Source organism: Nerophis ophidion, linkage group LG08 (assembly GCF_033978795.1).
Source record: "Nerophis ophidion isolate RoL-2023_Sa linkage group LG08, RoL_Noph_v1.0, whole genome shotgun sequence".
Taxonomy (NCBI): domain Eukaryota; kingdom Metazoa; phylum Chordata; class Actinopteri; order Syngnathiformes; family Syngnathidae; genus Nerophis; species Nerophis ophidion.
Window position 1 is genome coordinate 3,156,919 of NC_084618.1, and position 24,008 is coordinate 3,180,926.

The 24,008-nt window shown below is 38.2% G+C and overlaps 1 protein-coding gene across 1 annotated transcript in view; it reads left to right on the forward strand.

Moving 5' to 3' along the window:
• The first annotated feature begins 16,320 nt into the window (after nt 1–16,320).
• The window catches only part of LOC133557199 (melanopsin-A-like), a 109,309-nt gene continuing 101,621 nt past the window's right edge, over nt 16,321–24,008 (forward strand). Inside the window, exon 1 of the mRNA XM_061907487.1 lies at nt 16,321–16,536. Coding sequence (XP_061763471.1) covers nt 16,402–16,536 — 135 coding nt within the window. The 5' untranslated portion in view covers nt 16,321–16,401. The remainder of the gene's footprint in view (nt 16,537–24,008) is intronic.

Sequence of the window (24,008 nt, forward strand, 5' to 3'; positions counted from 1 at the left end):
GTCACACTTATCATTACACCATGTACCAAATAAAATTGGTTCGAGGTCGGTATGCACAACTAGAATTAATCCGTGCATTAGGCGCACCGGGATATAAGGCGCACTGTCGATTTTTGAGAAAATGATAGGATTTTAAGTGCGCCTTATAGTCCAAAAAGTACGGTAGCCTTAAAGGGGAACTGCACTTTTTGGTGGGGAATTTTGCCTATCATTCACAATCATTATGAGAGCCAAGAACACACATATTTTTACTTTAGGATCCTAAAAATGACAAAACATGCTTGCAAAATGCTCAAAAATTACCGTATTCTATTATTTTCTGACAAATGAGGATTCACAACCTTATCTTTTTGAACCTGAATATACGGAGGATGAACAGCTGGTCATAAAAGCGAACACAAACAAGGAGTGAAACATTAGAGCAGACGGATGCCGAGAGAGTGAGGTCGGCGTGACATGCCTGTATGAAATGTGGAACTCGGAGTCAAACTACGCTGACATAAATGGTGTGCGTACCCAAAACAAACCGGGAAAAAAAACCGAAACAATGTGTAATGTTCTTTATTTTCATTGGAACATTTAACGTTTTAGCGTTGTTTACTGGTGTCATATAGCAGTCTACTAGTTTTTTTTTTGTTTGACTGCCATCTACTGGCCACACTTATCATTACACCATGTACCAAATAAATTTGCTTCGAGGTCGGCAAGCACAACTAGAATTAATCCGTGCATTAGGCGCACCGGGTTATAAGGCGCACTGTCGATTTTTGAGAAAATGATAGGATTTTAAGTACGCCTTATAGTCCAAAAAGTACGGTAGCCTTAAAGGGGAACTGCACTTTTTGGGGGGGAATTTTGTCTATCATTCACAATCATTATGAGAGACAAGAACACACATATTTTTACTTTAGGATCCTAAAAATGACAAAACATGCTTGCAAAATGCTCAAAAATTACCGTATTCTATTATTTTCTGACAAATGAGGATTCACAACCTTATCTTTTTGAACCTGAATATACGGAGGATGAACAGCTGGTCATAAAAGCAAGCACGGACAGAGAGTGACACTTTGGAGGAGACGGAAGCCGAGAGAGTGAGGTCGGCGGGACTTGCCTGTATGAAATGTGGAACTCGGAGTCAAGCTACACCGACATAAATGGTGTGCTTACCCAAAACACACAGGAAAAAAAACTAAACAATGTGTAATGTTCTATATTTTCAATAAAACATTTAAAGTTTTGGCGTTGATTACTGGTGTTATATCGCAGTTTACACGTATCTCTTATGTGTTACCGCCATCTACTGGTCACACTTATCATTACACCATGGACCAAATAAAATTGCTTCGAGATCGGTAAGCACAACCAGAATTATTCCGTGCATTAGGCGCACCGGGATATAAGGCGCACTGTCGATTTTTGAGAAAATGATAGGATTTTAAGTGCGCCTTATAGTCCAAAAAGTACGGTAGCCTTAAAGGGGGACTGCACCTTTTGGTGGAAATGTTGCCTATCGTTCACAATCATTATTAGACACAAGAACACACATATTTTTACTTTAGGATTCTAAAAATGACAAAACACGCTTTCAAAATGCTGAAAAATTACCGTATTCTACTATTTTTCTGACAAATGAGGATTCACAACCTTATCTTTTTGAACCTGAATATACGGAGGATGAACAGCTGGTCCTAAAAGCAAGCACGGACAGAGAGTGACACGTTGGAGCAGACGGAAGCCGAGAGAGTGAGGTCGGCGGGACTTGCCGGGATGAAATGTGGAACTCGGAGTCAAGCTACACCGACATAAAGGGTGTGCTTACCCAAAACAAACCGTAAAATAAACTAAAGAATGTGTAAAGTTCTATATTTTCAATGAAACATTTAAAGTTTTGGCGTTGTTTACTGGTGTCATATAGCAGTCTACTAGTTGTTTTTTTGACTGCCATCTACTGGTCACACTTATAATTACACAATGTACCAAATAAAATTGCTTCGAGGTCGGCAAACACAACCATAATTATTCCGTGCATTAGGCGCACCGGGATATAAGGCGCACTGTTGATTTTTGAGAAAATGATAGGTTTTTAAGTGCGCCTTATAGTCCAAAAAGTACGGTAGCCTTAAAGGGGAAATGCACTTTTTTGTGGGGAATTTTGCCTATCGTTCACAATCATTATGAGAGCCAAGAACACACATATTTTTACTTTGGGATTCTAAAAATGACAAAACACGCTAGCAAAATGCTGAAAAATGACCGTATTCTACTATTTTCTGACAAATGAGGATTCACAACCTTATCTTTTTGAACCTGAATATACGGAGGATGAACAGCTGGTCATACACCGTATTTTTTGGACTAAAAGGCGCACTGTTGATTTTTGAGAAAATTATGTGATTTTAAGTGCGCCTTATAGTCCGAAAAGTACGGTAGCCTTAAAGGGGAAATGCACTATTTTGTAGGGAATTTTGCCTATCGTTCACAATCATTATTAGACACAAGAACACACATATTTTTACTTTGGGATTCTAAAAATGACAAAACACGCTAGCAAAATGCTGAAAAATGACCGTATTCGACTATTTTCTGACAAATGAGGATTCACAACCTTATCTTTTTGAACCTGAATATACGGAGGATGAACAGCTGGTCATAAAACTGAGCACAAACAGGGAGTGACACGTTGGAGCAGACGGATGCCGAAAGAGTGAGGTCGGCAGGACTTGCTGGGATGAAATGTGGAACTCGGAGTCAAACTACCTTGACATAAATGGTGTGCTTATCCAAAACAAACCGGAAAAAAAAAAAACTAAACAATGTGTATGTTCTATATTTTCAATGAAACATTTAAAGTTTTGGCGTTTTTAACTGGCGTCATATCGCAGTCCACACGTATCTCTTATGTGTTACCGCCATCTACTGGTCACACTTATCATTACACCATGTACCAAATAAAATTGCTTCGAGATCGGTAAGCACAACCAGACATATTCCGTGCATTAGGCGCACCGGGATATGAGGAGCACTGTCGATTTTTGAGAAAATTATGTGATTTTAAGTGCGCCTTATAGTCCGAAAAGTACGGTAGCCTTAAAGGGGAAATGCACTATTTTGTGGGGAATTTTGCCTATCGTTCACAATCATTATTAGACACAAGAACACACATATTTTTACTTTGGGATTCTAAAAATGACAAAACAAGCTAGCAAAATGCTGAAAAATGACCGTATTCTGCTATTTTCTGACAAATGAGGATTCACAACCTTATCTTTTTGAACCTGAATATACGGAGGATGAACAGCCGGTCATACGCCGTATTTTTTGGACTAAAAGGCGCACTGTTGATTTTTGAGAAAATGATAGGATTTTAAGTGCGCCTTATAGTCCGAAAAGTACGGTAGCCTTAAAGGGGAAATGCACTATTTTGTGGGGAATTTTGCCTATCGTTCACAATAATTATTAGACACAAGAACACACATATTTTTACTTTGGGATTCTAAAAATGACAAAACATGCTAGCAAAATGCTGAAAAATGACCGTATTCTACTATTTTCTGACAAATGAGGATTCACAACCTTATCTTTTTGAACCTGAATATACGGAGGATGAACAGCCGGTCATACGCCGTATTTTTTGGACTAGAAGGCGCACTGTTGATTTTTGAGAAAATTATGTGATTTTAAGTGCGCCTTATAGTCCGAAAAGTACGGTAGCCTTAAAGGGGAAATGCACTATTTTGTGGGGAATTTTGCCTGTCGTTCACAATCATTATTAGACACAAGAACACACATATTTTTACTTTGGGATTCTAAAAATGACAAAACACGCTAGCAAAATGCTGAAAAATGACCGTATTCTACTATTTTCTGACAAATGAGGATTCACAACCTTATCTTTTTTGAACCTGAATATACTGAGGATGAACAGCTGGTCATAAAAGCGAGCACAAACAGGGAGTGAAACGTTAGAGCAGACGGATGCCGAGAGAGCGAGGTCGGCGGGACTTTCCTGTATGAAATGTGGAACTCGGAGTCAAACTACGCTGACATAAATGGTGTGCGTATCCAAAACAAACCGGAAAAAAAAAACTAAACAATGAGTAATGTTCTATATTTTCAATGAAACATTTAAAGTTTTAGCGTTGTTTACTGGTGTCATATAGCAGTCTACTAGTTTTTTTTTTGTTCGACTGCCATCTACTGGTCACACTTATCATTACACCATGTACCAAATAAATTTGCTTCGAGGTCGGCAAGCACAACAAGAATTAATCCGTGCATTAGGCGCAGTGTCCATTTTTGAGAAAATGATAGGATTTTAAGTGCGCCTTATAGTCCGAAAAGTACGGTAGCCTATCGTTCACAATAATTATTAGACACAAGAACACACATATTTTTACTTTGGGATTCTAAAAATGACAAAACACGCTAGCAAAATGCTGAAAAATGACCGTATTCTACTATTTTCTGACAAATGAGGATTCACAACCTTATCTTTTTGAACCTGAATATACGGAGGATGAACAGCCGGTCATACGCCGTATTTTTTGGACTAAAAGGCGCACTGTTGATTTTTGAGAAAATGATAGGATTTTAGGTGCGCCTTATAGTCCGAAAAGTACGGTAGCCTTAAAGGGGAAATGCACTATTTTGTGGGGAATGTTGCCTATCGTTCACAATCATTATTAGACACAAGAACACACATATTCTTACTTTGGGATTCTAAAAATGACAGAACACGCTAGCAAAATGCTGAAAAATGACCGTATTCTACTATTTTCTGACAAATGAAGATTCACAACCTTATCTTTTTGAACCTGAATATATGGAGGATGAACAGCCGGTCATACGCCGTATTTTTTGGACTAAAAGGCGCACTGTTGATTTTTGAGAAAATGATAGGATTTTAAGTGCGCCTTATAGTCCGAAAAGTACGGTAGCCTTAAAGGGGAAATGCACTATTTTGTGGGGAATTTTGCCTATCGTTCACAATCATTATTACACACAAGAACACACATATTTTTACTTTGGGATTCTAAAAATGACAAAACACGCTAGCAAAATGCTGAAAAATGACCGTATTCTGCTATTTTCTGACAAATGAGGATTCACAACCTTATCTTTTTGAACCTGAATATACGGAGGATGAACAGCCGGTCATACGCCGTATTTTTTGGACTAAAAGGCGCACTGTTGATTTTTGAGAAAATGATAGGATTTTAAGTGCGCCTTATAGTCCGAAAAGTACGGTAGCCTTAAAGGGGAAATGCACTATTTTGTGGGGAATTTTGTCTATCGTTCACAATAATTATTAGACACAAGAACACACATATTTTTACTTTGGGATTCTAAAAATGACAAAACACGATTGCAATATGCTGAAAAATGACCGTATTCTACTATTTTCTGACAAATGAGGATTCACAACCTTATATTTTTTAACCTGAATATACGGAGGATGAACAGCTGGTCATACGCCGTATTTTTTGGACTAAAAGGTGCACTGTTGATTTTTGAGAAAATTCTGTGATTTCAAGTGCGCCTTATAGTCCGAAAAATACAGTAGCCTTAAAGGGGAAATGCACTATTTTGTGGGGAATTTTGTCTATCGTTCACAATCATTATGAGAGCCAAGAACACACATATTTTTACTTTAGGATCCTAAAAATGACAAAACAAGCTTGCAAAATGCTCAAAAATTACCGTATTCTATTATTTTCTGACAAATGAGAATTCACAACCTTATCTTTTTGAACCTGAATATATGGAGGATGAACAGCCGGTCATACGCCGTATTTTTTGGACTAAAAGGCGCACTGTTGATTTTTGAGAAAATTATGTGATTTTAAGTGCGCCTTATAGTCTGAAAAGTACGGTAGCCTTAAAGGGGAAATGCACTATTTTGTGGGGAATTTTGCCTATCGTTCACAATCATTATTAGACACAAGAACACACATATTCTTACTTTGGGATTCTAAAAATGACAAAACACGCTAGCAAAATGCTGAAAAATGACCGTATTCTACTATTTTCTGACAAATGAGGATTCACAACCTTATCTTTTTGAACCTGAATATACGGAGGATGAACAGCTGGTCATAAAACTGAGCACAAACAGGGAGTGACACGTTGGAGCAGACGGATGCCAAGAGAGTGAGGTCGGCGGGACATGCCTGTATGAAATGTGGAACTCGGAGTCAAACTACGCTGACATAAATGGTGTGCTTACCCAAAACAAACCGGGAAAAAAAATTAAACAATGTGTAATGTTCTATATTTTCAATGAAACATTTAAAGTTTTGGCATTGATTACTGGTGTTATATCGCAGTCCACACGCATCTCCTATGTGTTACCGCCATCTACTGGTCACACTTATCATTACACCATGTACCAAATAAAATTGCTTCGAGGTCGGCAAGCACAACTAGAATTAATCCGTGCATTAGGCGCACTGTCGATTTTTGAGAAAATGATAGGATTTTAAGTGCGCCTTATAGTCCGAAAAGTACGGTAGCCTTAAAGGGGAAATGCACTATTTTGTGGGGAATTTTGCCTATCGTTCACAATCATTATTAGACACAAGAACACACATATTTTTACTTTGGGATTCTAAAAATGACAAAACACGCTAGCAAAATGCTGAAAAATGACCGTATTCTACTATTTTCTGACAAATGAGGATTCACAACCTTATCTTTTTGAACCTGAATATACTGAGGATGAACAGCTGGTCATAAAACCGAGCACAAACAGGGAGTGACACGTTGGAGCAGACGGATGCCGAAAGAGTGAGGTCGGCAGGACTTGCTGGGATGAAATGTGGAAATCGGAGTCAAACTACGCTGACATAAATGGTGTGCTTATCCAAAACAAACCGGAAAAAAAAAACTAAACAATGTGTAATGTTCTATATTTTCAATGAAACATTTAAAGTTTTGGCGTTTTTAACTGGCGTCATATCGCAGTCTACACGTATCTCTTATGTGTTACCGCCATCTACTGGTCACACTTATCATTACACCATGTACCAAATAAAATTGCTTCGAGATAGGTAAGCACAACCAGACATATTCCGTGCATTAGGCGCACCGGGATATAAGGCGCAATGTCCATTTTTGAGAAAATGATAGGATTTTAAGTGCGCCTTATAGTCCGAAAAGTACGGTAGCCTTAAAGGGGAACTACACTTTTTTGTGGGGAATTTTGCCTATCGTTCACAATCATTATTAGACACAAGAACACACATATTTTTACTGTGGGATTCTAAAAATGACAAAACACGCTAGCAAAATGCTGAAAAATTACCATATTCTGCTATTTTCTGACAAATGAGGATTCACAACCTTATCTTTTTGAACCTGAATATACGGAGGAGGAACAGCCGGTCATACGCCGTATTTTTTGGACTAAAAGGCGCACTGTTAATTTTTGAGAAAATGATAGGATTTTAAGTGCGCCTTATAGTCCGAAAAGTACGGTAGCCTTAAAGGGGAAATGCACTATTTTGTGGGGAATTTTGTCTATCGTTCACAATCATTATTAGACACAAGAACACACACATTTTTACTTTGGGATTCTAAAAATGACAAAACACGCTAGCAAAATGCTGAAAAATGACCGTATTCTACTATTTTCTGACAAATGAGGATTCACAACCTTATCTTTTTGAACCTGAATATACGGAGGATGAACAGCCGGTCATACGCCTTATTTTTTGGACTAAAAGGCGCAATGTTGATTTTTGAGAAAATTATGTGATTTTAAGTGCGCCTTATAGTCCGAAAAGTACGGTAGCCTTAAAGGGGAAATGCACTATTTTGTGGGGAATTTTGCCTATCGTTCACAATCATTATGAGAGCCAAGAACACACATATTTTTACTTTGGGATTCTAAAAATGACAAAACACGCTAGCAAAATGCTGAAAAATGACCGTATTCTACTATTTTCTGACAAATGAGGATTCACAACCTTATCTTTTTGAACCTGAATATACGGAGGATGAACAGCCGGTCATACGCCTTATTTTTTGGACTAAAAGGCGCAATGTTGATTTTTGAGAAAATTATGTGATTTTAAGTGCGCCTTATAGTCCGAAAAGTACGGTAGCCTTAAAGGGGAACTACACTTTTTTGTGGGGAATTTTGCCTATCGTTCACAATCATTATTAGACACAAGAACACACATATTTTTACTTTGGGATTCTAAAAATGACAAAACACGCTAGCAAAATGCTGAAAAATGACCGTATTCTACTATTTTCTGACAAATGAGGATTCACAACCTTATCTTTTTGAACCTGAATAAACGGAGGATGAACAGCCGGTCATACGCCGTATTTTTTGGACTAAAAGGCGCACTGTTTATTTTTGAGAAAATGATAGGATTTTAAGTGCGCCTTATAGTCCGAAAAGTACGGTAGCCTTAAAGGGGAAATGCACTATTTTGTGGGGAATTTTGTCCATCGTTCACAATCATTATTAGACACAAGAACACACATATTTTTACTTTGGGATTCTAAAAATGACAAAACAGGCTAGCAAAATGCTGAAAAATGACCGTATTCTGCTATTTTCTGACAAATGAGGATTCACAACCTTATCTTTTTTTAACCTGAATATACGGAGGATGAACAGCCGGTCATACGCCGTATTTTTTGGACTAAAAGGCGCACTGTTGATTTTTGAGAAAATGATAGGATTTTAAGTGCGCCTTATAGTCCGAAAAGTACGGTAGCCTTAAAGGGGAAATGCACTATTTTGTGGGGAATTTTGTCTATCGTTCACAATAATTATTAGACACAACAACACACATATTTTTACTTTGGGATTCTAAAAATGACAAAACACGATTGCAATATGCTGAAAAATGACCGTATTCTACTATTTTCTGACAAATGAGGATTCACAACCTTATCTTTTTGAACCTGAACATACGGAGGATGAACAGCCGGTCATACACCGTATTTTTTGGACTAAAAGGCGCACTGTTGATTTTTGAGAAAATTCTGTGATTTCAAGTGCGCCTTATAGTCCGAAAAATACGGTAGCCTTAAAGGGGAACTGCACTATTTTGTGGGGAATTTTGCCTATCGTTCACAATCATTATTAGACACAAGAACACACATATTTTTACTTTGGGATTCTAAAAATGACAAAACAGGCTAGCAAAATGCTTAAAAATGACCGTATTCTACTATTTTCTGACAAATGAAGATTCACAACCTTATCTTTTTGAACCTGAATATATGGAGGATGAACAGCCGGTCATACGCCGTATTTTTTGGACTAAAAGGCGCACTGTTGATTTTTGAGAAAATTATAGGATTTTAAGTGCGCCTTATAGTCCGAAAAGTACGGTAGCCTTAAAGGGGAAATGCACTATTTTGTGGGGAATTTTGCCTATCGTTCACAATCATTATTAGACACAAGAACACACATATTTTTACTTTGGGATTCTAAAAATGACAAAACACGCTAGCAAAATGCTGAAAAATGACCGTATTCGACTATTTTCTGACAAATGAGGATTCACAACCTTATCTTTTTGAACCTGAATATACGGAGGATGAACAGCCGGTCATATGCTGTATTTTTTGGACTAAAAGGCGCACTGTTGATTTTTGAGAAAATGATAGGATTTTAAGTGCGCCTTATAGTCCGAAAAATATGGTAGTTAGGACGTCGACGATAGTTTGTTGCACAAGATCCCGCCGTTGACCCTCTCGTGTGAGCGATCAGCGGCTGCTTAGAAAGTGTTTTCCCACAGGAGGCCCCCGACTGGACCCGGCTTCTCCAGCCCCTGGACACCAGAGTTATCCAGCATTATTGGGAATTAGTCAGCGTTAGAGGCGTATTACTGTGGAAAAGGGGAAGCTGTGAGTTACGTAAACAGTCAAGTAGGTTTGGGGGTGGAGGGGCCAGTCGGACTTTATGGCTGCGATGGGCAAAGCTCCTGTAGATTGATGGTGGAGGTCATACGGGCAAGGCTGCAGTAAAAAGGGGGAAGCATGAACAAATGCTGGAAGATGATCCTCCAAGCTTCTTGACACTCGGCCATAATTTAGGATTTATCTCCCGGGCCTTTTGCGGCGTCCTGGCTTTAACGTCATCTGGGATTTGGCGTGGGACTAAACAAGTTGCTGGCACCTTTAGAAGCACAACACGGGCTGTGGGGCGTGTGTGCATGATGGGAAGATGCACCTGGTTAGGAGGCACGAGTGTTGTTTACGTTTGAACCCGGGGTGGGGGGGTGGGGGGGTTCAGTTATGACCCAAACGCTCGTGACTGTGAATAGTTGTACTGTACTCATGATACCAGTGCCGATGCATTTGATATACAAACCCCGTTTCCATATGAGTTGGGAAATTCTGTTGGATGTAAATATAAACAGAATATATTCAGTTGAATGCACTGTAAAGACAAGATATTATATGTTCAAACTCCTAAACTTTATTTATTTTTTTTGCAAATAATAATTAACTTAGAATTTCATGGCTGCAACACGTGCCGAAGTAGTTGGGAAAGGGCATGTTCACCACTGTGTTACATCACCTTTTCTTTTAACAACACTCAATAAATGTTTGGGAACTGAGGAAACTACAAACCCTGTTTCCATATGAGTTGGGAAATTGTGTTAGATGTAAATATAAACAGAATACAATGATTTGCAAATCCTTTTCAAGCCATATTCAGTTGAATATGCTACAAAGACAACATATTTCATGTTCAAACTGATAAACTTTATTATTATTATTTTTTTTTCTAATAATAATCAACTTCGAATTTCATGGCTGCAACACGTGCCGAAGTAGTTGGGAAAGGGTATGTTCACCACTGTGTTACATCACCTTTTCTTTTAACAACACTCAATAAACGTTTGGGAACTGAGGAAACTACGAACCCCGTTTCCATAAGAGTTGGGAAATTGTGTTAGATGTAAATATAAACAGAATACAATGATTTGCAAATCCTTTTCAAGCCATATTCAGTTGAATATGCTACAAAGACAACATATTTCATGTTCAAACTCATAAACTTTTTTTTTTTTTTTTTTTGCAAATAATAATTAACTTAGAATTTCATGGCTGCAACACGTGCCAAAGTAGTTGGGAAAGGGCATGTTCACCACTGTGTTACATCACCTTTTCTTTTAACAACACTCAATAAACGTTTGGGAACTGAGGAAACTAATTGTTGAAGCTTTGAAATTTGGAATTATTTTCCCATTCTTGTTTTATGTAGAGCTTCAGTCCTTCAACAGTCCGGGGTCTCCGCTGTCCTATTTTACGCTTCATAATGCACCACACATTTTCCATGGGAGACAGGTCTGGACTGCAGGCGGGCCAGGAAAGTACCCGCACTCTTTTTTTATGAAGCCACGCTGTTGTAACACGTGCTGAATGTGGCTTGGCATTGTCTTGCTGAAATAAGCAGGGGCGTCCATGAAAAAGATGGATTTTAGATGACAGCATATGTTGTTCCAAAACCTGTATGGACCATTCAGCATTAATGGTGCCTTCACAGATGTGTAAGTTACCCATGCCTTGGGCACTAATGCACCCCCATACCATCACACATGCTGGCTTTTACACTTTGCGTCGATAACAGTCTGGATGGTTCTCTTCCCCTTTGGTCCAGATGACACGATGTAGAATATTTCCAAAAATGTGTACTCGTCAGACCACAGAACACTTTTCCACTTTGCATCAGTCCATCTTAGATGATCTCGGGCCCAGAGAAGCAGGCGGCATTTCTGGATGTTGTTGATAAATGGGTTTCGCTTTGCATAGTAGAGTTTTAACTTGCACTTACAGATGTAGCGACAAACTGTAGTTAGTGACAGTGGTTTTCTGAAGCGTTTGGGAACTGAGGAAACTACAAACCCCGTTTCAATATGAGTTGGGAAATTGTGTTAGATGTAAATATAAACGGAATGCTATCATTGCAAATCATATTTAACCCATATTCAGTTGAATATGCTACAAAGACAACATTTTTTTTTTTTTTGCAAATAATCATTAACTTTAGAATTTGATGCCAGCAACACGTCCCCGAGAGGGGGGGTGGGGGGTGGGGGGGGGCACATCTGAGGTCCTCTCCAAGGTTTCTCATAGTCAGCATTGTCACATCTACGCTCCATAATATCATCAAAAGGTTCAGAGAATTTGGAGAAATCACTGCACGTAAGCGGCATGGCCGGAAACCAACATTGAATGACCGTGACCTTCGATCCCTCAGACGGCACTGTATCAAAAACCCACATCAATCTCTAAAGGATATCACCACATGGGCTCAGCAACACGTCCCCGAGAGGGGGGGGGGGGGGTGGGGGGTGGGGGGGGGGGGCACATCTGAGTTCCTCTCCAAGGTTTCTCATAGTCAGCATTGTCACATCTACGCTCCATAATATCATCAAAAGGTTCAGAGAATTTGGAGAAATCACTGCACGTAAGCGGCATGGCCGGAAACCAACATTGAATGACCGTGACCTTCGATCCCTCAGACGGCACTGTATCAAAAATCCACATCAATCTCTAAAGGATATCACCACATGGGCTCAGGAACACTTCAGAAAACCACTGTCACTAAATACAGTTGGTCGCTACATCTGTAAGTGCAAATTAAAGCTCTACTATGCAAAGCGAAAGCCATTTATCAACAACATCCAGAAACGCCGCCGGCTTCTCTGGGCCCGAGATCATCTAAGATGGACTGATGCAAAGTGGAAAAGTGATCTGTGGTCTGACGAGTCCACATTTTTGGGAATATTATACATCGTGTCATCCGGACCAAAGGGGAAGCGAACCATCCAGATTGTTATTGACGCAAAGTTGAAAAGCCAGCATGTGTGATGGTATGGGGGTGCATTAGTGCCCAAGGCATGGGTAACTTACACATCTGTGAAGGCACCATTAATGCTGAAAGGTACATACAGGTTTTGGAACAACATATGCTGCTTCTTTTTCATGAACGCCCCTGCTTATTTCAGCAAGACAATGCCAAGCCACGTGTTACAACAGCGTGGATTTGTAGTAAAAGAGTGTGGGTACTTTCCTGGCCCGCCTGCAGTCCAGACCTGTCTCCCATGGAAAATGTGTGGCGCATTATGAAGCGTAAAATAGGACAACGGAGACCCCGGACTGTTGAAGGACTGAAGCTCTACATAAAACAAGAATGGGAAAGAATTCCACTTTCAAAGCTTCAACAATTAGTTTCCTCAGTTCCCAAACGTTTATTGAGTGTTGTTAAAAGAAAAGGTGATGTAACACAGTGGTGAACATGCCCTTTCCCAACTACTTTGGCACGTGTTGCAGCCAAGAAAGTTTGAACATGAAATATGTTGTCTTTGTAGCATATTCAACTGAATATGGCTTGAAAAGGATTTGCAAATCATTGTATTCTGTTTATATTTACATCTAACACAATTTCCCAACTCATATGGAAACTGGTTTCCAGAGAACACGTCTCCAGTGCTCTCGAGTCCAGTGGCGACGTGCTTTACACTGCATCCCATGTTTTGCACCGGACTTGGTGATTTATGGCTTAGATGCAGGTGCCCGGCCATGGAAACCCATTCCATGAAGCTCTCTGCGTACTGTACGTGGGCTAATTGGAAAGTCACATGAAGTTTGGAGCTCTGTAGCAACTGACCGTGCAGAAAGTCTTTGGACTATGCGCTTCAGCATCCGCTGACCCCTCTCTGTCAGTTTACGTGGCCTACCACTTGGTGGCTGAGTTGCTGTTGTTCCCAAACTCTTTGCTTTTCTTAGAAAGTTGAGTCCGGAATATTTAGGAGCGAGGAAATTTCACTGGATTTGTTATGACAGTCCCACGCTGGAAATCACTAAAGCGGCCAATTCTTTCACAAATGTTTGTAGAAACAGTGCTTGATTTGATACACCGGGCCAGGTGAGTAGAACACCTGATTCTCATCATTTGGATGGGTGGCCAAATACTTTTTAAGGGGACGGGCAATATGCGCATGTGTAAAGTTAGGAGGACATGCCTCATTTAGCGCAAAAAAGTTGTTTGGTTTAAGCCAGGTTTCGCTGAGACCGATGACGTTAAGATTGTTGTCTCTGATGATATCATTAACTAACAACATTTTGGGAGACAATGATCTTATGTTTAAAAAACCTATATTATAGGTAGTGGGCTGTTTTAGGGAATTTTTGATCAAATTATCCGTAGTAGCAATATTAATAATGTTGTGTTTATTATGCCCAGTGCATTTAGGCTAGAATTAAGGTTTTAGAATGGTCTTTCCAAAGCCCTGTCTTAAACGGAAAATAATGCTGAGTTTTTGTTGTCATTGTCAGAAAAGTACATCCCTTCACATATGTAGTTAAACAAATAGAACCAAACTAGACTAGAAAGGACTAGACATCACATGGACAAAGATGAGACCTCCTGGAGGAAAGTTCTGTGGTCAGGTGAAACAAAAATGGAGCTTTTTGGCCACAATACCCAGCAATATATTTGTAGGCCTTTAATCCCAGGAACACTATGCATACCGTCAAGCATGGTGGTGGTAGTATTATGCTCTGGGCCTGTTTTGTTGCCAATTGAACTGGTGCTTTACAGAGAGTAAATGGGACAAAGAAACTCTTCAAATTCTTCGGGACAACCTAAAATCATCAGCCCGGAGGTTGGGTCTTGGGGCGCAGTTGGGTGTTCCAACAGGACTATGACCCCAAACACACGTCAAAAGTAGTAAAGGAATGGCTAGATCAGGCTAGAATGAAGGTTTTAGAATGGCTTTCCCAAAGCCCTGTCTTAAACGGAAAATAATGCTGAGTTTTTGTTGTCATTGTCAGAAAAGTACATCCCACATTTGTAGTTAAACAAATAGAACTAAACTAGACTAGAAAGGACTAGACATCACATGGACAAAGATGAAACCTCCTGGAGGAAAGTTCTGTGGTCAGGTGAAACAAAAATGGAGCTTTTTGGCCACAATACCTACCAATATGTTTGTAGGCCTTTAATCCCAGGAACACTATGCATACCGTCAAGCATGGTGGTGGTAGTATTATGCTCTGGGCCTGTTTTGCTGCCAATGGAACTGGTGCTTTACAGAGAGTAAATGGGACAATGAAACTCTTCAAATTCTTCAGGACAACCTAAAATCATCAGCCCGGAGGTTGGGTCTTGGGCGCAGTTGGGTGTTCCAACAGGACTATGACCCCAAACACACGTCAAAAGTAGTAAAGGAATGGCTAAATTAGGCTAGACTTAAGGTCTTAGAATGGCCTTTCCAAAAGCCATGACTTAAACGGAAAATAATGCTGAGTTTTTATAGTCATTGTCTGAAAAGTACATCCCACATTTGTAGTTAAACAAATAGAACCAAACTAGACTAGAAAGGACTAGACATCACATGGACAAAGATAAGACCTTCTAGAGGAAAGTTCTGTGGTCAGATGAAACAAAAATGGAGCTGTTTGGCCACAATACCTAGCAATATGTTTGGAAAAGAAAAGATAAGGCCTTTAATCCCAGGAACACTATGCCTACCGTCAAACATGGTGGTGGTAGTATTGTGCTCTGGGCCTGTTTTGCTGCCAATGGAGCTGGTGCTTTACAGAGAGTAAATGGGACAAAGAAACTCTTCAAATTCTTCGGGACAACCTAAAATCATCAGGGTCTTGGGCGCAGTTGGGTGTTCCAACAAGACTATGACCCCAAACACACGTCAAAAGTGGTAAAGGAATGGCTAAATTAGGCTAGAATTAAGGTTTTAGAATGGCCTTTCCCAAAGTCCTGACTTAAACGTGTAGACAATGCTGAAGAAACAAGTCCGTGTCAGAAAACCAACAAATTTAGTTGAACTCCACCAATTTTGTCAAGAGGAGTGGTCAAACATAGACCGCAGAGACAAGATACTTAAATTTCAAACTGGTAAACTTGGTTATTTTTTGCAAATATTAGCTCATTGGGAATTAGATTTTTTTTAAAAAGCTGGCATGAGTGGCAAAAAAGACTGACAAAGTTGAGGAATGCTCATCAAACACTTATTTGGAACATCCCACGGGTGACCAGGCTAATGGGGAACAGGTGGGTGCCGTGATGCACACACTATACTTTATAGAAATACTTTTGGTTCTATTTGTTTAACTACAAATGTTTGCAGGAGAAGAATCTCAGAGCGGGTGACACACTGCTGAGGAGTGTGTGGATGTTTGGAGGGAACATCCACACAGAGGATAAGAGAGAGAGAGAAGGAGAGAGTGAGAGAGAGGAAGGAGGAGGCGCACCACTCCCCCCCCCCCCCCCTCTCCCCATCCTCAGCCGCGCACCAACATCAGTCCAGTCACATTTGGACTCCGCAAGTGCGCGGCCATTATGAACGCGCCCCTGGAGATGGACGCCTAGCCCGCCTCTGACTTTTACGCACGTGCATGGCGGGGATGGACTCGGCGCTGCTGATTGGACCGGGGATGCACAACACGCCGGACCCGGGCACCCGGGCCCCCTGGAACATGAGCTCCATCGGTCCACACCGGCTCGTGGAGCTGGCCCCGCTCGCCACGGCGGTGAGTTGTTTTTTTTTACGCATGGAGCACGCTCAGTGCGCACATGAGCCAGCGCGGGTTTAAAATGAATGAATGCGAGTGAGCGAGTGAATGGATCCCGCCATCCTCCCGATGTTTCATTCAGAAGCGGACTTGAATGGAGGCACTGGATTCTGTTCCATCCTCTGTCTCCTAAGGCAAAGCGGCTGTGGGTGTTGGCGTGTGGAAGACAAAAAAAAGGGCTTCATTATTTTAGTAGCATTTTAATTATGGAGGTTTGTTTGTGTTTTTATTAATGGAATTATTGAATGTTTCCCAAATTGATGCAAATAATTGAATTGAAAAGGAATCTGTGAGCCAAAATAAATGAATGGGTCAGCTTGATGCTCAAATAAAATGTTCAGTGTAAAAAAAGCCCCTCAATGGTTGGGAGGTTTTGAAGCAGATCTTTTTTCTGCACTGAATTTTTTTTCCGCTGATTTTTTTTTTAATCCAATTTTATTACACTGATTTTTTTTAACACATATAATTTGAATACACTGAATTATTACACATACATTTTTTTAACTGAATTATTTCACACTGAATAAAAAAAACTGTATTTTGACAAACTGATTTTTTTTTTACACTGAATTTTTATACAGTAAATTTTATTACACTAAATTTAATTACACTGAAAGTAAACAAAACTAATTGTATTGCCCTACATTTCTATACAGTGACTTTTTTTTTTTTTTACAATTTTTTACACAAAATTTTCATATACTAATTTTTTTGCCTGGATTTTTCACACTGATTTTTTATGCATAATTTTTTTTAACTGAATTATTTCACACTGAATTAAAACAAAAAGGATCTTTGACAAACTGATTTTTTTTTTTACACAGAATATTTATACACTAAATTGTATTAGACTGAATTTATACAAAATTCATTTTACTACTCTACATTTCTATACACCAATTTTTTACACTAAATTTTAACACTGATTTTTTTGGACTGGTTTTTTCACAATAAATTTTCGGATACTGATTTTTTTTTTAACTTAATTTTTCACACTGATTTTTTACGCTGAATTTTAATGCAATAATTTTTTTAACTGAATTATTTCACACTGAGCTTAAAAAACAACTGTTTTTTGACAAACTGATTATTTTTTTACACCAATGTTTTTTTACACTGAATATTTATACACTAAATTGTATTACACTGAGTTTATACAAAATGACTTGTATTGCCCTAAATTTCTATAAATGTATTTTTTTTTACACTGAATTTTAACACTGATTTATTTTGGACTGAATTTTTATACATACATTTTTTTAATTGAATTATTTTACACAGAATTCGGAAAAAACGGTATTTTGACAAACTGATTATTTTTTTACATTGATTTTTTACATTGCATATTTATACACAAAATTTCATAAACTGAATTTTATCGTCCTCAAATTCTATACACACATTTTTTTAACTAAATTTTTAACACAAACTTTTTATACACTGTTTTTTTGAACTGATTTTTTTACACCGAGTTTTCACACTGAATTTTTGTACATACATTTTTTTAAATGAATTATTTTACACTGAATTAAAAATTTTTTTGACAAACTGATAATTTTTTTGCAATGATTATTTAACATTGAATATTTATACACTACATTTCCTTACACTGAATTTGTATACACTGAATTTTATTGCCCTGAATTTCTATACACAAAATTTGTCAACTAAATTTTCTACACAAAATGTTTTAACAAAATTTCTACACAAAATTTTAATACACTGTTTTTTTTCAAACTGATTTTTTCACACTGAATTTTTATACATACATTTTTAAACTGAATTATTTTACACTGAATTTAAAAAAAATTGACAAATATTATTTTTTTTACACTGACTGATTTAAAACAAAATTAATTTTATTGACCTAAATTTCTACAGTGTTTTTTTAACTACATTTTTTACACAAAATTTTCATACATTGATTATTTTTAACTGAATTATTTCACACAGAATTTAAAAAAACTGTATTTTGACAAACTGATTTTTTTGCATTGAATTCTTGTACACAAAATGTTATTATACTGAATTTTTAAACACTGACTTGGATTGTTTCTTTGACACAAAGGGAAATTGAAACGAGCCAGGCGAGAATGCGAGTACATTTATATTTATTAAACACTATAACTAACAAAAGGGGAAACAAATGGCGCACACAATGGCGGAAAACAAACTTGACTAATGAAAAAACAAAAGACTAGCACAAAGGCTACAAACTATAAACATGAAACAAACACTTGCAATGTGGCATGAATAACAAAAACTTACAAGGCACGGACAGCATAATAAACAGAGTGTAAAAAATTAATTGTGTAAAAATGTTGTCTCCAAAAAGCTTTGAAACCGATACCGATAATTTCCGATATTACATTTTAAAGCATTTATTATCGGACATCTCTAATCCTGACATTTATTGGTACTGTCAGGACTTGGACTGTGACTTGGATTGTTTCTTTGACGCAAAGGAAAATTGGCACAAGCCAGGCGAGAAATCAATTACTTTTTTATTTATTAAACACTATAACTAACAAAAGGGGAAACAAATGGCGCACACAATGGTGGAGAACAAAATAGACTAATGAAAAAACAAACGACTAGCACAAAGGCTACAAACTATAAACATGAAACAAACACTTGCACTGTGGCATGAATAACAATAACTTACAAGGCACGGACAGCATAATAAACAGAGTGTAAAAAATTAATTGTGTAAAAATGTTGTCTCCAAAAAGCTTTGAAACCGATACCGATAATTTATGATATTACATTTTAAAGCATTTATTATCGGACATCTCTAATCCTTACATTTATTGGTACTGTCAGGACTTGGACTGTGACTTGGATTGTTTCTTTGACGCAAAGGGAAATTGGCACGAGCCAGGCGAGAATGCAAGTACATTTATATTTATTAAACACTATAACTAACAAAAGGGGAAACAAATGGCGCACACTATGGCGGAGAACAAAATAGACTAATGAAAAAACAAACGACTAGCACAAAGGCTACAAACTATAAACATGAAACAAACACTTGCACTGTGACATGAATAACAAAAACGTACACGGCCCGGACAGCATAATAAACAGAGTAGCATGGCATGAAGGTAGATGAGGAATATGAAGTTGCCAGGTTGACTACCTGGCAACTGTGGCTTAAATAATAGCTATGATAAATATCAACAGGTGTGAGAACTGAGGACAGGGGCGTGACTTGAAGACAAGGTGGAAACTAATGAGTTGCTATGGAGATAAGCGAAACAAGGAAGTGCAAAAGCGGTAAACAAGTGTCCAAAAAAATAACCAAACATGACAAAAACGAAACATGACCTCATGGGCGTGACAGGACAATCTGACCCAGTATTCGAAGTCAACGCAAGACATTTTTTGTCAATGTATCAATAAGTGCATTTTGCGTACGTTATGCTTGTGTAAGGTACTTTTTTTAAACCTTTATTTTGTTAACGCAGTCAGACCGGATGTCGCCCACAGCGCTCTTATTGTGAAGGGCCGGTAGGGTGCTGTTGTTCTCAGCTTTATCAAGCCGACCCATTCATTTATTATAATATTAATATAAATGTGCGTAGGCTGCAACCAAGGTTCAAATTCAGATAAATGTCCAGCCCTAGTTTATAGTGTTTGTTAAAAATAAAAAAAGGTAGAAAAGTGGCTTAGAGAGAAGAAGGAAGAAGTGCACTGGAGTCTGACTCCCGGACATTTAACAGCGGGGCGGATGATATGCTTTCTGACTCCTAAAAGAATCCGGCTGGCTCGAGAGTGCACACCCTGGAGGAAAGTCTCCTTTTTTTTGAAGGCATGCAAGTCAACAATGGACAAAATAAAAAGGAAGCAGACTGCTTGTTCTTTGCTTTGCTTTTGACTGTGACGAGGTCCTTGAACGTCACACGGGGTCCCCTTCAGGGGGAACTGGTGTGGTTTCTTCTCCCAAATTTAGTACACCTGTGTCGCATCCGGTTTTAACAGCACCTGATAAATCAACAAGGGGCATTCTTGCCAACCTTCCCGGATTTTCCGGGAGACTCCCGAAATCCAGCGCCTCTCCCGAAAACCTCCCGGGACAAATTTTCCCCCGAAACTCTCCCGAAATTCAGGCGGAGTGACGTGTCGACAGTTTTTCCCACAATATAAAGAGCGAGTCTGCCCAATGACGTTATAACTGTAGAATGATCGAGGGCGAGTTCTTGGGTTTATTGTTAGGCAGTTTCATTAAAGTCCTCCCAGCTCGGTAACAACACACAACAACAGCAGTCACCTTTTTTCGTCTCCCGTAAAGCAGTTCGTCTGCCTAAACAGCAATGTTGTGAACTTGTGACACTCTTAAACAGGTCAATACTGCCATCTACTGTACATAGAAGAGAATTGAATGTAGAATAGACAGAAAATAGAATAAAGATGGACATTTCAACCCTTAACTCAACAATGAGTAGATGAGTGTTATGTGTGTGTATATGTGTAAATAAATGAACACTGAAATTCAAGTATTTCTTTTCTATATATATATATATATATATATATATATATATATATATATATATATATATATATAGCTAGGGTTAACTGAAATTCAAGTATTTCTTATATATACACACACATATATATACATATATATATATATATATATGTATTAAATATTTGACTCTTAACCACGCCCCCAACCACGCCCACCTCCCGAAATCGGAGGTCTCAAGGATGGCAAGTATGACAGGGGGCCACAAATGTCATTTTTTTTCCCTTGTTGATTTTCAATCAGTCAATCAATGTTTACTTATATAGCCCTAAATCAGTAGTGTCTCAAAGGGCTGCACAAACCACTACACAAACCACTACGACATCCTCGGTAGGCCCACATAAGATTTTGATTAATTCAATTTAGTTAAAGCCTTTTTATGAATTTACAGATATTAAGACCACTACTGGAACTGTTTGCATTCCTGTGAGATACACCGGATTACCCTTGTGTGATTTCCTAAATTTATGACAATAAATGTGAGGTATTTTAAAGAATTTGTCCAATACTTTGGTAAAGGGTTGAGTGTTTGCAAGGATCTGGGCGCATGGTGATGCGGGTTTCGTTCTCCCAGGAATGCAGACGAGCCTCGGACACAGCCTCAAGGTAGGAAATGATTTATTTAAAATATAAATCAGACTTTGACGAAACTAAAAGAGCTAGCATGGGAGCTAGAAAAACAACTAGCCTAGCGTGGAAGCTAGCAGGGAAACAGAAGTCGTCACTTGTTGTAAGAAAACAAACCAGGAAGCCAGACCGACTGACGGGAGAAAGCAGGCTTAAATAATCACTGTGATTACAAAACTGGTGTGCGTCCGGAACAAGCGGCAGGTGAAAATAATACGTAACTATGGTAACCGACGGAGAAGTGCACAAACAGGAACCAAAGGAGTCCAAAACCAACAGATGACACAAAAAGACTTAAAATCTAATCATAATATGATCCAGGTAGCGGATCATTACAGTGTTTTCAATACTCAGAGGCTTTATCAACTAGAGAAGCAATTCCTGAATGAATTGTGTGTGAATGTTCCAATTGAAGTGGAACTGAAATGATGACAGGATGTAGTATGTTTGAATTTCCAGGAAAAAACGGACTTTGGTTTGGAACTTGGGAAAGTGTTAGTTGGACGAGTGGATCGTGTTGATGTTGGAATGGTTTGAAAACTGTGCGAATTGTGAAAGTTTAAAAAAATGGACAATTCATTCTGAATGAGGAAAATGTCCCTGAAAACTGGGAATTCTTAAAAATCCAGGATTTTTGTTTTCAAATTGTTGAACAGGCTGAATATTTGGGAGTTAGAACAGTTTGAATCAGATGAAAGATGCGGGAATTGTGGAACTTTGACAAAATGTCCAGTTCATTTCAATGGGAATTTTGGGAAAAGCCGGAATTTTTGGTGAAAATTGTATAAGACTTGAATGTTCTGAATGAGTTCAAATGGTTGCTGTTGGAATGTTTCAAATCGGTGTAGAAATGTTGAAGTAGTAACATTTATAATTGCGGAATGCTATTAAGGAATTCCAGGAATTTCAGGAAAACAAAGATTACGAGGAATGTTTGGATGGTAGGATGGTTGAAGTGGGTTGAAAAATGTGGAAGAAAAAATGGTCAAAAAGGGTTTGAAAAAAGGGAATTCTGGAAATTTCTGGAATTTTTTTTTTTACTTGGAAAAATTAAAGTTAGAATTTCCAGGATGAGTGCAACATGTTGGAGGTCGAATGGTTTGACTCGGTTGAAAAATGTGGAAATGGTGGAAGTTTAAAAAAATCGAATAGGGAAAATGTCCCTGAAAACTGGGAATTCTTGAAAATCTGGGAATTGTTTTAAATTGTTGAAAAAGAGCACACAATTATGAACAGGCTGAATATTTTGGAGCTGGAACGGTTTGAGTCGGATTACAAATGTGGGGATTGTGGAACCCATTCATTTAAATAGAATTTCATGGAAATTTGGGAATTTCGGGAAAAGCGTAACATTTGGGGGAAAATGTTAAAAGTCTTAAATGTTCTGAATGAGTTGAAATGGCTGGTGTTGGAATTTTTCAAGTCGGTCAACAAATGTTGAAGTAGTAACATTTATAATTGCGAAATGGTATTAAGGAATTCCTGGAATTTCGGAAAACTGTGAAAACAAATATTAAGAGGAATGTTTGGACGGTTGAAGTGGGTTGAAAAATGTGGAAGAAAAAAGGGTCGAAAAAGGGTTTAAAAAAAGGGAATTCTGGAAATTTCTGGAATTTTTTGGAACTTGGAAAAATTAAAGTTTGAATTTCCAGGATGAGTGCAACATGTTGGAGGTCGAATGGTTTGACAAGGTTGAAAAATGTGGAAATGCTGGAAGTTAAAAAAAATTGACAATTCATTTTGAATGGGGAAAATGTCCCTGAAAACTGGGAATTCTTGGAAATCTGGGAATTGTTTTAAATTGTTGAAAGAGAGAACACAATTATGAACAGGCTGAATATTTTGGAGCTGGAACAGTTTGAGTCGGATTACAAATGTGGGGATTGTGGAACACATTCATTTCAAATAGATTTTCATGGAAATTTGGGAATTTCGGGAAAAGCGGAAAATTTAGGGGAAAATGTTAAAAGTCTTAAAAGTTCTGAATGAGTTGAAATGGTTGCTGTTGGAATTTTTTAAGTCGGTCAACAAATGTTGAAGAAGTAACATTTTTAATTGACAAATGGTATTAAGGAATTTCGGGAAAACAACGTTTTTTTGTCCATATTAAGAAGAATGTTTGGATGGTGGAACGGTTGAAGTGGTTTGAAAAATGTGGAAGGGGTACTCGCCAGAAAAAAGGGTCAAAAAAGGGTTTGAAAAAAGGGAATTTTGGGAATTCCTGGAATTTTTTTTTACTTGGAAAAATTAAAGTTTGAATTTCCAGGATGAGTGCAAC